Source organism: Acanthochromis polyacanthus, chromosome 9 (assembly GCF_021347895.1).
Source record: "Acanthochromis polyacanthus isolate Apoly-LR-REF ecotype Palm Island chromosome 9, KAUST_Apoly_ChrSc, whole genome shotgun sequence".
Taxonomy (NCBI): Eukaryota; Metazoa; Chordata; class Actinopteri; family Pomacentridae; genus Acanthochromis; species Acanthochromis polyacanthus.
The window spans coordinates 13423210-13440060 of NC_067121.1; the positions used below are offsets into that span (position 1 = coordinate 13423210).

Sequence of the window (16851 nt, forward strand, 5' to 3'; positions counted from 1 at the left end):
GTCTCATATTTGTAGCTATTTTCCATGATTTGCAATTGTGATCAAGCAGCTCGAGCGGTGGAAGAACAGTGGTACAAAGGCAGGCGGAGACAGCATTTGAGTGGTCGACTTCTTTTCTTTTTTTCCTTCTTTATTTTCCAAATGTGCAAAAATACAAAGTAATCAAAGTGCAAGTGCAAAAAGTGCAAGTGCAAGTGCAAAAAAGTGCAGGTGCGTTGGAGGGTAGGAGCAATGGCTTCTCCAGCAGCAGAACGCAAAACAACCAGACAGACAAACCGTTTCTCTCTAATAAGGGGAACAGCCTCCTCTAATACTGGTCTGCTCAACAGGAATAAACCAATAAAACTCTGCAGGTAGATCACCTTATCCTTAGCTGTTAAAACCTAAGTTAAAACTCTCCAACATAAACCAAAACCCAGAATAACGTAAACGAAAAATAACTAATGCAAACTAACCCAACTAAACCCACCAAACTTAATCCAACAACACAATATAAAGTTAAAACTATTGCAGCCACCCCTTCCGTATCCCTCCCCTTGGTTCAGTCCGGAACAGTCTTTTGGGCGTCTGGCTCCCTGGGGACTCTTTTGGCCAGACGCACCTGGACACAAGAGGAAACGGTAGGTTAACTGCACAGACCACTCATTCACACACACACCTCCACGACACTCAATACATTCACCGCATGCACCACACTTAGAGAACCACCAATTTAAATTATCTCACAATATTGTACATTCCAATCTAAATTATCACGTTGCCTCCGCAGACCCGGCCGCCGCCATCACCCGAGGTGACGCCACCGGACCGGACCCACGGCCAACCTCAATAAAAATGTTTGGTTAATAAAATATTTAAAACCGACAATCGTGTACAAATTATTTACCAATTAGCTTCTCACAGTGTTGGGTGCATTAACACGCTAACTGAATGCATAAAGTGTCATGTGCAATGTGCAAACATACGTGACGGACGGCCCTGTTCGTCACACTTCCCCCTCCCTCTCCAAGGCGAAGCCTCCATCTCCATCCTCATTTCTTCTGGAGAGGCAGTCCGCTACCACATTTGACTTCCCAGGGCGGTACCGGACTGTGAAGTCGTACGGCTGGAGAGAGAGGTACCATCCAGTGATACGATTGTTGGCATCCTTCATCTTGTGCAGCCATTGAAGAGCACGGTGGTCCGTCTCCAGGACAAAGTGGCGACCAAGCAGGTAGTATCTGAGAGAGTCAACAGCCCATTTTACTGCCAAGCACTCCTTTTTAACAGTTGAGTACCTGGTTTCACGGTCCAACAGCTTCCGACTGAGGAAAACAACTGGTCTCCTCTCCCCCTCCTTCTCCTGGATCAGGACGGCCCCCAGCCCACTCCGAGAAGCGTCCGTCTGAAGGATGAAGGGCTGACTGAAGTTGGGGCTGTGGAGGACTGGCTCTGAACAGATAGCATCCTTGAGATCTTTAAATGCTCGCTCGCACTCCTCTGACCAGTGCACTTTATTGGGTGCTGCCTTCTTCGTCAAGTCCGTTAAAACTGCAGTTCTTTCAGAGAAGTTTGGTACAAATTTCCTGTACCAACCCGCTAGTCCGATGAATCCCCGCACCTGCCTTTTTGTGGTGGGGACCGGGAATGAGCGGATGGCATCCATCTTCTCCACCTGTGGCTTTATCTTCCCAAAGCCGATTGTGAAGCCCAGATACTGGACTTCGCGGTGGGCCACAAAGCATTTGCGAGGGTTAATGGTCAGTCCAGCTGCTCTGATCCTCTTCAAGACCTCCTGGAGGTGGTACAGATGTTCTTCCCAGCAACTGCTGTACACGATCACATCATCCAGATAGGCCGCAGCAAAATCTGTCACATCCCTCAACACGTAATCCATCAGGCGCTGGAAGGTTGCTGGAGCTCCCTGCAGACCGAATGGCATCACTTTGAACTGGTACATACCAAATGGTGTCCTGAAAGCAGTCAGTTCCTTTGCTTCAGGGGCCAGTGCCACTTGCCAGTAGCCTTTACTGAGGTCAACGGTCGTAACATATGCTGCTCCTCCCACTCTCTCCAACAGGTCATCGATCCGTGGCATTGGGTACGGGTCGAAATTGGACACAGCATTCAGATACCCGAAATCAATGCAAAAGCGCAGAGAACCATCCTTCTTGGGCACCAGCACGATAGGACTGCACCACTCACTACTGGACACTTCTATGATTCCCAGCTCAAGCATTAGCATAATTTCTTTTTTCAGAACAGACACCAAACGTTCAGGCACCCTGTAACTCCTCTGCCGGACCGGGGCATCCTTCTTCAGCCTAATTTTGTGCTGGACCAAAGAAGTAAAGCCCGGCGTCTCTTTGAATAGAGCCGGATCAAGCAACGGCCGGACAGCCCTGTTCGTCACAGCAATATTGGGAGATATCATATTTTTGGCATGGTGCCAAATATTCCATGAAGTAGTATATCCAAGCAAACTTTACCTTTTTTCAGTCGGGGAGGGACTAAATTTCCACAATATTGCCAGATATCATGCTTGCAAATACAACATACAGCTTTTCTAGGAGTTGGAAAAAGTACAATTTTTGCCCCAGAAAGCATGTTTTTTTTGCTGATCTCAGCTCAAAATCACCCTATCTTCTAAAGTCTGTAAAAGAAAATATAAAAGAGATATGACATTTCTGATTGCAGCTATGATGGTTTAGGGGTTGGACTTCTGCATGTGCCAAATTATAAAAAAATCTGAGTTGGTCATGTGTACAGCCCTGCATGATTCTCTCTGAGAGAGCTAGTTAAATGATTTTAGACCTGTTGCTCTTACCTCAATTTTAATGAAGACTTTTGAGAAATTGGTTAGGTCTGAGATCCTAGGGACAACAGAAGGTGCCCTGGACCCAATGCCGTTTGCTTATAGACCCAGTAGAAGAGTGGAGGATGCAACTCTAACACTGCTGAACATGCTTTTTAAATACTTGGACGAGAATGGGACTCATGCCAGGCTCTTATTTGTGGACTTTTCTTCTGCTTTTAACACCATCCAGCCCCACATCTTGATAGAAAGGCTTTTACTACAGTTCAATTTAAGTAACAACTTGGTGGGCTGGATCCTTATTTTTTTAACTGACAGGACACAAAGGGTCAGGGTTAACAATGTTCTGTCTGACCTAAAACACACATCCACAGGGTCACCACAAGGGTGTGTGCTTTCCCCTTTACTGTTTATTCTGTACACAAATGCGTGTCAGAGCATATACGAAAACAGAACAATCATAAAGTATGCGGACGACTCTGTTATTGTAAGTTTACTTAAAAAAGGAGAGTCCAGCCATGGTCCAATTGTTGATGATTTTGTTGCTTGGTGTGAAGAGTCAAACCTTCAGCTAAACACAACAAAAACGAAAGACATATTGATAGATTTTAGGAAAAGTCCTCAACAGAACTGCTTATCCTCAATCAAAGGTCAGACAATTGAGTGTGTACAGTCATATAAATACCTTGGTACAATCATTGATTCAAAACTGTGCTTTGAAGCTAACTGTGAAGCGGTGTGTAAGAAGGCTCACCAGCGTTTATATTGTTTAAGGAAACTGTCGCACTTTCATGTTGATAGAAAACTTATGATTATGTTCTATCACGCTTTTATTGAGTCAGTCCTGTCTTTTTCCTTGGTGGCTTGGTTCAATCAAACGTCTATAAAAGACAAAAATTCCTTGAGTCTGGTAGTAAAGTGGGCGAGTCGTGTCATTGGGGAGCCTCTGCTCTATCCAGCATCCCTGTACATTAACCAGTTGCAGAGGACTGCAAACTCTGCTTTAAATGATGACTCCCACCCTCTTCACGGTGAATTCCAGCTTCTCCCCTCTGGACGGAGGTACCTCATTCCAAAGTGTAGAGCGAAGCATTATAAGACTAGTTTTGTCCCTGCCGCCATTGCTGAGCTAAATAAATCGTAGTCTATTTGCACACAAGTATTTATCTGCTCATGCATTTGCACTTTGTTTTACTTGCAATTTTACTTACCTTTTTAGATTTTTTTAATTCTTTTAATTTTGATCTTAATGGAGGTTGCCTCTGCAACCAATATGTGTACGTGTACCCCACCTTTTTATGTTTTTTATGTTCTTTATGCTTATGTTTGCTGTGATGATAGAACCTGGAGCACTTTAAATATTTTAATACTTTTATATTTAATATTTCACATTTAATGTTTATTGTTAAATGTTTGCCTCAATTGTTAAACTTTGTTTTTATCTTGTTTTTATTGTTTTATGTATGGGCGGTGTAATCTCATGGACTGCAAAACAAATCTACCTATGGGTACAAATAAAGTAACCTGACCTGACCTGTATAACCAAATATTAGCATTGCTGTCTATATATTTTTTAACCCTGCAGATTTTGTCATATTTCAGAACACCTATAATATATCTTTGAAAGAAAGAAATAAAATGTATGATTGTATTTGTCTGACAAAGACACATATGCTTCAGTCATTCAATGACAAAAAACTAAGAGTTGTTCACAATTGTCTCCCATCGCCACACTGACCAAGATGAAGAATGCTCTGACAGAAAGAGGAACATCTTTTTTGTTTCAGTTGGAACTAGAAAGTTTCAACTAAATAGGAATGCTCCTAAACAAGGAGACACTATCCAAAACCCAGTAGCAGAGGAGAGTAGTGCCAACAAACCTGATGCCACCCCACCACCAGGCATGACACTTGTATCTGCAGGACTAAGTTTTGAAAATTGTGGACAGGCTAAGCAAAGTTAACCCCTGAATAAGACTACACTGGCTCACTGACAATGTCCCTTCATAAGAGATGCTTGCAGGTGTTGACACAGCTCTACTCAAAATCCCTATTACCAATATCAAACAAACAAATGAACTGGAAGAGAAGAGAAGCTGGAAGAGAAGGCTAGACGCCAAATCAAGGAATGAGGGACAGTGCTGATAGACAAGAATAACACACTCCTGGCATTGTCTCAAGTTAAGGAGTGGCTTGAAATTAGGCACACAGCAGTTGTGGCCTCTTTCCTGAAGATGTCTGTGATCATATTCTGGACATCTTTTAAGTCAGTTGTCCACATTGGTTGTGTCTACTGAACTAGACCAAGAGATACACAGTGTTTATGCTGTTCGAACAGTAATTCTCTCAAAAGTGGAATTAATTGTTCTAATATTTTAAGAGGGCATAAACTAGAGCTCTCTGCTTCAAGATGGCCTCAGTGTAAATCAGTGGGTGGCATCACAAATTGCTACTTACAGTCTGTGGTCTTACCTGTCTGTCAGGAAGATTGATATCTATGGGAGGTTCAGGCTTGTCACTCCAAATGCATTTGTGAAAAGATTCTAGGAGGGGTCGCTGCAGTAGGGCTAAAGCCCCTCTCACCTCACCACCACTCTGCCTCAAAACATCATGACACTGAGCTTCATCACTGAAGCCCAATGAAAAGAGTTCTTTCACCTGAGGGGATAGGTTAAAAGATGACAACATTTTTAGTCAAATGGAAGATATATCTTTTACACATCTCGAAACATATTATATAGTCATATTTGTCACCTTGGCAAGTCTGTCTCTCAGAGCTTGTCTGGCAGCTCTTTCAGTGTCACCTCCTGCTATTAGCCATGCCTGCTTGGCTTCTGCTCTGGACAGCTGGACACTTTCTGTTTCTGTCAGGTCTAACTCTTTCCCAGCATCTTCAGCAGGAGCTTCAGATGACTTGGTCTGTTTGAGCACAGCAAATCACTAACAGAAAACACCCCTCACAGTGACAGTGAAAGGAGTACATGCAAAGGTTTGATTTTCATGATTAAACATACTTTAATTTGCAATAAGAGAAGCATACTGACTGTGTGTTCCGTTACAGTCTTGTCAGAAACAGACTGAATGGATGATGTTGCCACCAACATCCTGATCTGGTCTAAAAGCAGAGGAAGCTCCGTCTTTAACCAATTGCAGGGTAGGGTGCTGTGGTCCCCTGCAACCCTCATGCTTGTGTACACCTCCTCTGGGCTCACTCCTTTCTTCTCCCCATCCTGACACAGATTTAAAGGACATACAGATTTAAATACAGATGCTAATGAAGTCTAGATCTAGGGGTAAAGAGAGGTGATGAAGGCGACTTGCTCTAATTAGCTGAATTAGCTTCAGCCCTTCCTCCTTCATCAGTTTTTGCCTCCAGGAATCCAGGTCTGCAGGGACCACCTCTTTGCGTTTGATTGGTAGGGCAGGGACCCGTCTGACAGGAGAGGGAGGGCGGAGCTTCACAGGCAGTGGTGCAGGCTCTGGACGAGCCAGGTCACACATCTCACACACTGTTGCAGGAGAGTAGTTAAGATAGGTACAGAACTGGCACACCCACTGGAGCAAAACGACACACAGACATACAGAGAGAAAGAGAAGAAGAGTGTCAGGAACTACACCAAAGTTAAAACTGTTTTGCAACACCTGCTATATAACATTGCTAATATCTTAAAGAATGGACCACAATTTTTCAAGTCTGGATTAAAACCCCAGTCAGATACCCATGTGAAAATTATAATAGGTTTTCCTTGCTCTAAACTTTCCTCTAGGATCATGCTGGTCATTGAGACATCCATCCCATATGCAATTCTCTTCTATGCTGGATAGAAAAAACATTATCTGTCTGACTATTAAGAGCAAGAAGTGCAGAAATCTGACATGCTCTTTTAGCTGGCTATCTTGCAATCTCACTGCTGAGAATAAGACAATACATTTTCTCTTACCTACAATATTGATACACACACACAGACTTAACTGACCTACTGACCTGACTGTCAGGATCCCCGGGCATTCCAAGTACTGGTGCTGGTGGTCTCGGTGGGGTGATTGGTGGGTGTGAAGGGGTCACTGGAGGGCGTGTGGCCAAGCGAGGTCTTTCACACACTTCACATAAAATACTGCTGGCTGCATTCACCATGGTACAGCTCTTACACTGCCATTCTGAGAAAAATCCATACATCAGTTCATTCTGTTCATGTGACTGAAATGAAGCTCCCTGCAGGTATTTCACAGATTCACTGTCTTTACACAAGAGTAAAGACAGTGATTAAGCTCCTGAGAGGTTTATAACTTGGCCTGAAATCAAGACAGTCTAAACAGTTTAATAAACACGTATTATTCATTTCAATTGCAAAAAAACACAGGAATTATCATAACACACTGCATAAATTGCATTCTTTTATTATATGGATTTTTAAATGACAAAGTGGAGAAAGTTGTTAAACTTTCTCCACTTTGTCAGCAGCAGTGGTGACTAAAGATAAATGTCAGATTTACAGATTGACTTGTTTTTATTTATTTATTTTTTTATGTTAAGGAAGAAACCCAAAAGTAGAATTAAAAAATGTAGATAATGATTGGGATGATTGCAGCTGTGGGAAGCACAAAAAAACAGCACAGACCAGAGACAGTGGCAGGCTGACATTCATCTCCTTTAAAGCTGGTGGATTCTAGTCGAGGGCGCTCACACTGCTCACATAGCACATCCTGGACAGAGTTGACTTTAGTACAGTGAAGGCAACGCCATGTGGAAGACCTGAAACAGAGGAAGAGGGACTGCTATACTGTTCACATACTTCTGATAGTTATGCTAGCTCTCATTTGTAATTATTTTAATTTATTTATGTTTAAACTGTCACAAAATTTGGCTGTGATCAGCTACCTGTAAAATGAAATCCATCTCCTTACATGACCAAGCCCCACTATGTTAAAGACCTTATTGGACCATATTGTCCCAATAAAGCACGTTGCACTCAGATGACAGGTTCATTTGTGTTTCCCAGAGATTCCAGAAGTAGATTGGCAGAGCCTTCAGTTATCAGGCTTCTCCGTTGTGAAATCAACTCTTATTCTCTCTCCATACAATTATATGCCACCATTGCATGTTATTAACTTTGTGTCTTCTCTCTCCTTCAGTTTGTGTTTGTTCTCTCTGCAGCTATCTTTGGATCTGGGGCAACAGGTTTCTGGTCAGCAGTTACTGGTCTCACTGGCTTTCAAGGTATTTTTGTTCTCTTATGCAATGCTTGTCTCTTCTCTATCTGCTATTGTGTTCTCTCTACCCCCTAACCTCACTCTAACCACTTGGGGAAAATGTCTTCCCTGAGCCTCGTTCTATCTCACATTGAGTCATCAGCAACCCATGGTTCTGATTTTAGCTCCAGGATTTCTTCCCTGGATAAACAAGGAAGTATGGAGTATAAAGAGTCATTGTAAGAAGGCAGAGAGAATGTGAAAAAAAACATCTGACCAGCATAAAATCAAAGAAGCAAGAAATGCATATTTTTTCCAAACTCAACATAAATCATGGTCATAATCCCAGAATCCTCTTTATAACAGTTAAATCTGTATTACAGTTTTTCTCAATTGATAAGACACTAAATTCCATTCACTACACACAGCCATCAACTGACTGCACACATTTCTCAAAAACAGGACTCTGCTGTCCTAATTTTCGACACTATTCATGGCTTGCACACAGTTTCAAAAACTCTTGCACTCTTTTTTGCAAAAGACTGAACATGTTTTTTGCTCATTTGAACACACTTTTTCACTCATAGCACAGATTTTTCAAAAGGTGAACACTCGGAACCAGAATTGGGACACTGTTCCAACACTGCTGTCACAATTAGTTTTCCTCAATTGCTAAAACACTAAACTCTATTGTCTGAACCAAATTCTCAGTTGCCTGAACCCACTTATTGAATCAGTCAGTCTTTTGGCAAAACCATAAGCACTTTTCACCTGTTTAGACGCATCTTGTTAACACATTGTCATTGTGCTGCACCTGTGTTGCATAATGGTGAGCACAGGTTGTCATGGTACCACTCCAGCTTCTTGCCCTGTTGTCCTCTCCTTCTCTATCTCTCTCCCGGCCGCTCGCCCTCTGGCTGACAGCTGAGTGCTGCATGGGCTTCAGCTGGGATTAATCAGTCAAACTCCACTCACCTGCTCCCCTCCTCTGCCTTAAAAGCCCTCTGCTCCCCTCACTCTGCGCTGGAACATTGCCTTACAGACCCCTATGCCGTCCTTGACTACCCTTCTGGATTACTTCAGTTTTTGGACTCTTTTGGTTTCCCCCTTCATGGATCTTTCCCCATGGACTCTGGATTAATCTCAGCCTGTTTTGTTCCTTTGGTTTGCAGTTTCCCCTAGTTTGTGAGTACCTCCCCTCAGTTGTGGTTATGTTGAGCTTTCTGTGCTACAGCCTTTGTTAGTTTGGTTTCTGTCCTGCCTTCCCCAGTTCTAGTCACAATATTTGAGTTTTGGAGTTTTTGTAATAAAAGCCCTTTTTTCATTATAACCACTGAAACTGTCTGTCAGTGCCAGGGTTCTCCGCCCCCCAAATCGTAACGCAGGTGGCAAAAGTCAAACACCGTTAAAAGCTCAGGCGTCACCGGTTGAACACAACTCAAAATTGATCACATTTGTGGCTAATGATGTGAGGGTACATACAAGCCAGAGCACTGGTTTGTGAGACACTAAAATGGACAGAAATGTAAGAAGAGGAGCATGGATACGGCATGCCAGGGGCTTTTTCTCCCGTTGCCTGGCCAGAGAAAATGTGTCCTGTGATGTAGTTGAAGTCCTGTGGCCTGACCCAGTATGGAGAAATGATGCTGTGGCAGAGTAATGCACTTCTTTTCTTTGTGCTTCATTTGTATATTTCTGTGTTTTATTTTTACATACAAGTGCTACATGTAAATGCACAGGATTTCTGTTTTTTTGCAAATTCTTTTTTTCTATGTACAAGTGTTCCAAATGCCCAAGTATCTTGTTTTGCAACATGGATTTAGCCTAAATAAACATTTATTTCTACCGCTTCATGTCCTGAGCATTGTGTTTTTTTTTCTATGTAGTGTTTAGTGACTACTCGGAGTATTTAATTTAGATTGACTTGAGGCATGATTTGACAGCATAGATCAGTTTTGAGCACAGATTGAACTGTTTTGGGGTGAAAGTTTGGTTTTGCAAGAAGAGTCAGAGGTTTTGTGAATGTACCTTGAAAATTGGGTTTTGTGTTCACAGTTTAGGGAAAAGGAGAGCAGCTTTCCAGGAATGTGTCTTAGCAATAGAGGAAAAACTGTGACACAACAGGTCAAAACTGAAAACACTTTTGCCAATGAACTGCACACTATAAAACCTGCTGGGCAACAGTATTAGCTGTTCAGAATGCAATCTGTTGTTGAAATCAGCAGATGGTTAGGATGGTGCCCAAAGTAAATTGTTTCAGGTTTATTGTGGCTTACTTTACATGGTATGGAAATGTTTCTCTTCGGTGACAATTACTGGAACAATACAAGCAGTCAGAAATGTTCTGAGAATACTGTAAAAATCTAATGTATAATTATGCTTCACAAGTGCTCATAAAATTACAGAAGGAGTCCATGATTGACTTTTTCTGTGTTTTGTGTTTGTTCCAGAGAGTTTTTCAGTTCAATTCTGATAACAGGCCACATGAATACATCTGGGACAATGTTAGTTTTCATAGAGGACTATTGATATGGGAATGGTTCAATATAAACATTTGGGTGTCAAGGCCCCTCCCTCTTCTGCTCCACACTCAGACTGATAACGAGCAGATGCGGAGGAGCATGGCTGCTCTCAATCAGCCATCAACGGAGAATAAAGCCTGGCTCTCTCCTCGGCTCCATGCTGGGTCATTTCCTGCGGTTCCCCGTCGTATGCACACCTCTGGTCAAGCTCTGTCTCTCTTCCCCGGACCTTGGACTTCCTCGCCTGCTCCGTCTTCCCCTGCTTCATCCTGGAACCCCGTCTGCTCGTCTCCCCGCCTCCGCTCTGCACCCCCACCCCCCCACCCCATCTGCTCTGTTTCTGCTTGCCCCACCGTCTCTGCCACAGCTCCGCCACCGGCTCTCCTCAGCCCCATCCCCGCGTCGTCTCCCGATTCCCCCTGGATAACGTGAGCCACCTCTCCCCGCTTTAGTTGTTCCCGTCTCACCTGCAGCTTTAAAGAGGCAAAAAGCCTCCCCTGGATCCTTAAAGAGGCGTAAAGCCCTCCTTGGATCCTTGAAGAGCCATAAAGCCTCCTCGGCAGTCTTAAGGGTGCGTAACACCTCCTCGGCAGCCTTGATGAGGCATAACGGCTCCCCCGAGTCCTTGATGAGGCATAGCGCCTCCCCCGAGTCCTTGATGAGGCATAATGCCTCCCTTGAATCCGTGAAGGGGCATAGAGCCTTCTCGGCAGCCTTGAAGGGGCGTGACCTATCCCCTATCCCGAGTCCAGTCCTGTCTCTATTCCAGCCCCCCGAGAGGTCCCCAGTCCCGTGTCCAGTCTCACCCCCGGAGGGGTCCCCAATCCCGAGTCCAGTCCTGTCTCTAGTCCAGCCCCCGAGAGGTCCCCAGTCCTGTGTCCAGTCTCACCCCGTGCCTCCCGTTTGGATTATTCTCTGTTCATTTAACATATATTAAACCTTTCATAATTCACTCACCTGTCTGTCTGCCTCACCAAAACACCGCGTTCCTAACATTGGGTTATTGTGGTTTTTCTGCCGCCATATCCCTTTCTGAATCCTATAGAAGAAATTCTTCTCTATGTGGAGGTGGAAGGTATATGAGCAGCAGCCATACTTTGGGAAAATCTCTTGCAATCAATGGTCTTGGCATGTGGTGTTGTTTCTGCTGATGCAGGTCAGGGCTGGCTCAGACACACTAGGTCTTTCTTTCCAGAGAAAACACAGCTTGTGATGTTGATGAGGTATTGTGGCCTGACCAGACTGAAAGAATTGATGCAGACATGGTGTAAATATTTGCATAGTGTACTGTGTACAATACAGTGCTGTATTTTATTTTGTTTAACATTATTTTTATTTTGAAATTTACAGTCAAGCACTGTAGTGGCCCCTTCCAATTTTTTATAGGATGCATTTGTCTTTAAGTTGTCATTTCTGAGGACTGTATTATTTTTTTACACTTCATGTGAAAACACAGTGAGAGAAGAATGTTCTGTATTTAGCAGTGCAGTGTCCTGGGTTTGCTTTGTGTGTCTTAATTTTGAAAAAAAAGTTCAGATTTTGACAATAAAGTGTGCTTCTGACACAAGTGTGCAGTGCTTTGTGAATTCTGTTCAAATAAAAAAAAAAAGTGTGCAGTGTGTTGAGACGTGTGCTATTTTTCAGGAACAGTGTCTTATCAATTGAGAAAAACTGTAGTCAGGCTAATCAGCCAACTGAACTCACCCATTGTGTAAAGATATTAGACCCATCTTGAAGTTACCATTGTTCATCTAAGATTTTAGAATAAATTGTGGCACTCAGCTAATTGCTTTTACGAATGAGAGCCAGGTTTTTGAAAAGTTGAAAGGTTTTCGTAGCCTCCGTAGCACAGAGAAGGCTGTAGTCAAAATTTCTGACAATCTGTTTTCCGCCAATTCTAGCTTGTCTTAAATTTTAATGCTCCTTGACCTCAGCTCAGCATTTGATACAGTGGTCCACAACACTGTAATCAGTTTCTGAAGCAGAAGCATCAGTGAAGGTGTTATTTTTGATCCAGAGCTTTCTTTCGATGCACAGGTGATCAAAGTTGTACAATCTGGCTTCACTCAACTGAGACAATTAACAAAAATCCAAGCTGTCCTTTCTCCTCCACTTTTCAAAACAATTTTTTATGCTTTTATTTCCACCAGGCTCGACTATTGCAATGCACTTTACTCTGGTATCAGCAAACGCAATATTCAAAGGCTGTAACTAATCCACGATGCTTCCAGGCTAGTCCTTGCTGCCCTTCACTGGCTACCTGTGAGATTTAGAATTGATTTTACCTCCTTTTCAAAGCCTTGAATAACCTGGCTCCTGCCTCGACTAAGGAACTGCTAATTCCTCATGAGCCTGATCGCAGCCTGAGATCCACCAGCAGGAAAAGTAAGGATCTCAGTGAGGCAAACTCAGTATCCTCTTCTCAGTATCTTCTTAAAACTCACTTTTATCACATGACCACAGTCACACCTGTAGTGAACCATTATCTTAGTCAGTGCCATGAGCAGGACTACTGGGATACGAGTTGTATTAGCTTACATTGCTAGAACAACTGGTCCTGACCTGTGACTGTTCTTGTTTTTGGATGATGCTGTGACAGCTGTTCGACGGTGGCTGGCCCTTTCAGGGTACAAGTGATACAGTCTGTCACACTCTGAGCAGAGCCCCTGCAGGCAGGTGAGGCAGTGGGCAGAGATACGGAATAGTCCACAAATAGTGCAGTTCTCTGAAGTAAAGACAACAACATTGTCACATTCCTTTGTCACTATAATCTGTACTAATTCATTGCAAAATCAACACTACCTTGCAAAGTGTCACATATTGTATGGCTACAATGTGCAAAACATACACTGAACAAATACAATATACAAATTCAGTGTCCATACACAATGCCTTTAAAAGCACTTACCCCACTGGAAGTTTCTCCCGTTCATTGCTATTAGACATTTAATGATGGCCAATTGAATTTTTCTTTTCTGACAAGAATCTGAAAAAAACTATGTCAGGTAAAATACACACGTGGACAAAATTGTTGGTACCCCTCAGTTAAAGAAGGAAAAACCCACAATTCTCACTGAAATCACTTGAAACTCACAAAAGTAACAATATATATATATACATTACTGAGCCTCCTCCATGTTTCACCGTAGGGACAGTGTTCTTTTCTTCGTATGCTTGCTTTTTGAGTCTATGAACATAGAGTTGATGTGCCTTACCAAAAAGCTCCAGTTTGGTCTCATCTGTCCAAAGGACATTCTCCCAGAAGCTTTGTGGCTTGTCAACATGCATTTTTGCAAATTCCAGTCTGGCTTTTTTATGAGTTTTTTCAGCAGTGGTGTCCTCCTTGGTCGTCTCCCATGAAGTCCACTTTGGCTCAAACAACGACGAATGGTGCGATCTGACACTGATGTACCTTGGCCTTGGAGTTCACCTTTAATTTCTTTGGAGGTTGCTCTGGGCTCTTTGGATACAATTCCAACGATCCGTCTCTTCAATTTGTCATCAATTTTCCTCTTGCGGCCACGTCCAGGGAGGTTGGCTACTGTCCCGTGGGTCTTGAACTTCTGAATAATATGAGTCACTGTTGTCACAGGAACTTCAAGCTGTTTAGAGATGGTCTTATAGCCTTTACCTTTAAGATGTTTGTCTATAATTTTTTTTCGGATGTCCTGGGACAATTCTCTCCTTCGCTTTCTGTTGTCCATGTTCAGTGTGGTACACACCTTTTCACCAAACAGCAGGGTGACTACTTGTCTCCCTTTAAATAGGCAGACTGACTGATTATGAGTTTGGAAACACCTGTGATGTCAATTAAATGACACACCTGAGTTAATCATGTCACTCTGGTCAAATAGTTTTCAATCTTTTATAGAGGTACCATCATTTTTGTCCAGGCCTGTTTCATTAGTTTGTTTTTTTAAATAATTATGTTAATCAACAATTCAAAAGTAATGGCTGTTTTTGATTATTTAATTTTCAATAAATTTTTATTTATTGTTACTTTTGTGAGTTTCAAGTGATTTCAGTGAGAATTGTGGGTTTTTCCTTCTTTAACTGAGGGGTACCAACAATTTTGTCCACGTGTGTAAGTGATTGCTTAAGTATTCACCCCCTAGAAGTCCGTATTTAGTAGATGCATCTTTGGGCACAATTTTGGCATTGAGACAAAGTGCATAGTTCTGAATCAACTTTGCACATCTGGACTCGGCAGTTTTACTGCAATTTTTAATTGTTTGTCTCAGGCTGCCCTGGGAGTAAAGAGGCCTGTTAAAGTCCAGCTACAAATTCTCAACTGGACTGAGGTTCTATCTCTGGCTTGGCCACTTCAAGACATTCATTATGTTGTCTTTAAACTATTTCTGTAACATAAATGGTTGCATTTATATAGCGCTTTTATCCAAAGCGCTATACATGATACATCACATTCACCCATTCACACACACATTCACACACTGATGGTGGGAGTTGCCATGCAAGGTGCTAACCACGACCCATCAGTAGCAACTGGAGGTTAGGTGTCTTGCTCAGGGACACCTTGACATGAGCACGACAGGCCGGGGGAATCGAACCGCAACCCTCCGGTTGCGAGACGGCCACTCTACCCACTGAGTTATGCCGCCCCTAACATGCTGAATGTTTTTGTCTTACTGGAAACAAATCTTCTTCCAAGTTGCAGTGGTATTTAAGACTACATCAGGTAAAGTTGTCCTCCTGTATTTACTTACACTTTGCTGCATTCTTTTTACCCACTATCTTTATGAGCCAAGAAGCAGATACATGTAACTATGGATGTTAAGTGATCCATCCCCTGACCATTTCTTCTCCTTCTTCTTCTTCTTCTTCACAGCATGTACACATACATGCCTCAGAAGTTGTCTGTGCAGAAAAACAATAATTTCTCTCCTCACCTGGATGCTTAGCTGAGGAGGTGGGAAAGACCTGTATGGACCTCAGACCTTGGTAGTTGGTGGTTAGGGAGTGGCCATGTCTGCTCTCTTTGAAGGAGCGATGGTGGAGGGGGAGGGCTAAAGACTTGGTCTGGCTGTCTGAATGACCTGAACTGGAGTTAGTGGTGTAGACCATAGCGTCAGTGTTGAGACCCACATCCTAAGAGGGGAAAGGAGTAGCAAAAACTTGACTTGTAGAACTGGCACTACAGGGTATTGTAAAATTCAAAATAAGAGACAGTTCACTCAGTGTGGTGAATTAATACCAGCATTTTATCAAACAAGATAAAGAGCTTGCCTTATCAACCCACAGTATGACAACAACAGGAAGAAAATTAAAGGTATGTAGTATTTGTAGTAATAATACTAGTCTCAGATTCCATTCATATTTAAAGACAGAGCCACAACAAAAGAACTTTAACAATTTTGGTTCTAAAATTTAATAAATACAAAACTATAAAGCCTAAAAAATTTCTGCACAAGCCTGAAAATCCCAAAAATTGAAAAATAATTGCCCAGAATTGACTTTGTAGCCATCTGAATCAAGGACACTTGACATGTCAAAGTGAATGTCGTTTGCTTTCTTATTTTACTCAGAGCACTGAAACTCTTTCTAACACACTCTGTTTTTTTATTAACTTGGGTAGGTGTTTGGTGTGCACTGTGTTCTGACTTTAAGATTAAATCACATTATGGGTAGCAGAACAATTAATTAAATGTGTTCGGCCATGTGTCTTTCATTTGCTGTGCATTCACAGGAAAGAGTAGTGTTAAATCATCTTATCATGTCCAATTAATATGAAAGACTTTTTGGCCAGTCCGACAATCAATATTCAAGCCATTTGTGTGGTTGGGCATACATGACACAGCAGTTACAATAATGAAAAATGAATCTTTGGGACAACATTATAATAAAATATTTTGTTTCATGTCTGTCTCATTTGCCGCATTTGGAGAAGGGAATGGACAGATTTACTTGACTAATAGATGTTGGGTTTATTATTCCAGGCATTTATGTACCTCTTCCTGTTATATCCTGTTCTCCTGAGACAGTCAGTTAATAGTATGATTTCCCCATCGGTGCTCACAAATGCCAATGTGTGCCCAGAAATGAAATAAGTGCCTAACTGGCCAAAAAGTTGCCCACATTTTCATAAGCTAGCAAAGGTGACTTTTAGCCACTGGTGTAGTAGCGTGGGTCTATTACACCACAAAACTTTTCCTTATACACACATTCATGAATAAGCACAAATTTTGCTGAAATTGTTTCATTTTCAAAATATATTCAGGTTATAACCACAATTTGAATGATGACAACTTAAAACTATTGTTCTCAGTAAACTAATAAAAAGTCATGTCAGTAAAACATTTTCCTGCAATGTGTCAAGAGGGAGTTGCAC

The 16851-nt window shown here is 42.3% G+C and overlaps 1 protein-coding gene across 4 annotated transcripts in view; it reads right to left on the reverse strand.

The window, feature by feature from the left end:
* Positions 1-16851, reverse strand: part of LOC110971125 (E3 ubiquitin-protein ligase RNF31-like) — an 89273-nt gene that overhangs the window by 61070 nt on the left and 11352 nt on the right. For 3 of the 4 annotated variants that reach the window (XM_051953323.1, XM_051953321.1, XM_051953322.1), the window contains 8 exons: positions 15413-15611; positions 13068-13230; positions 7413-7546; positions 6779-6951; positions 6115-6348; positions 5838-6023; positions 5548-5712; positions 5266-5451 (listed from right to left, as the gene is read on the reverse strand). In XM_051953323.1, coding sequence (XP_051809283.1) covers positions 5266-5451; positions 5548-5712; positions 5838-6023; positions 6115-6348; positions 6779-6951; positions 7413-7546; positions 13068-13230; positions 15413-15611 — 1440 coding nt within the window. Of the gene's footprint in view, positions 1-95; positions 1904-5265; positions 5452-5547; positions 5713-5837; positions 6024-6114; positions 6349-6778; positions 6952-7412; positions 7547-13067; positions 13231-15412; positions 15612-16851 lie in introns of those variants that run through there. The other variant, XM_051953324.1, reaches the window with a different exon arrangement.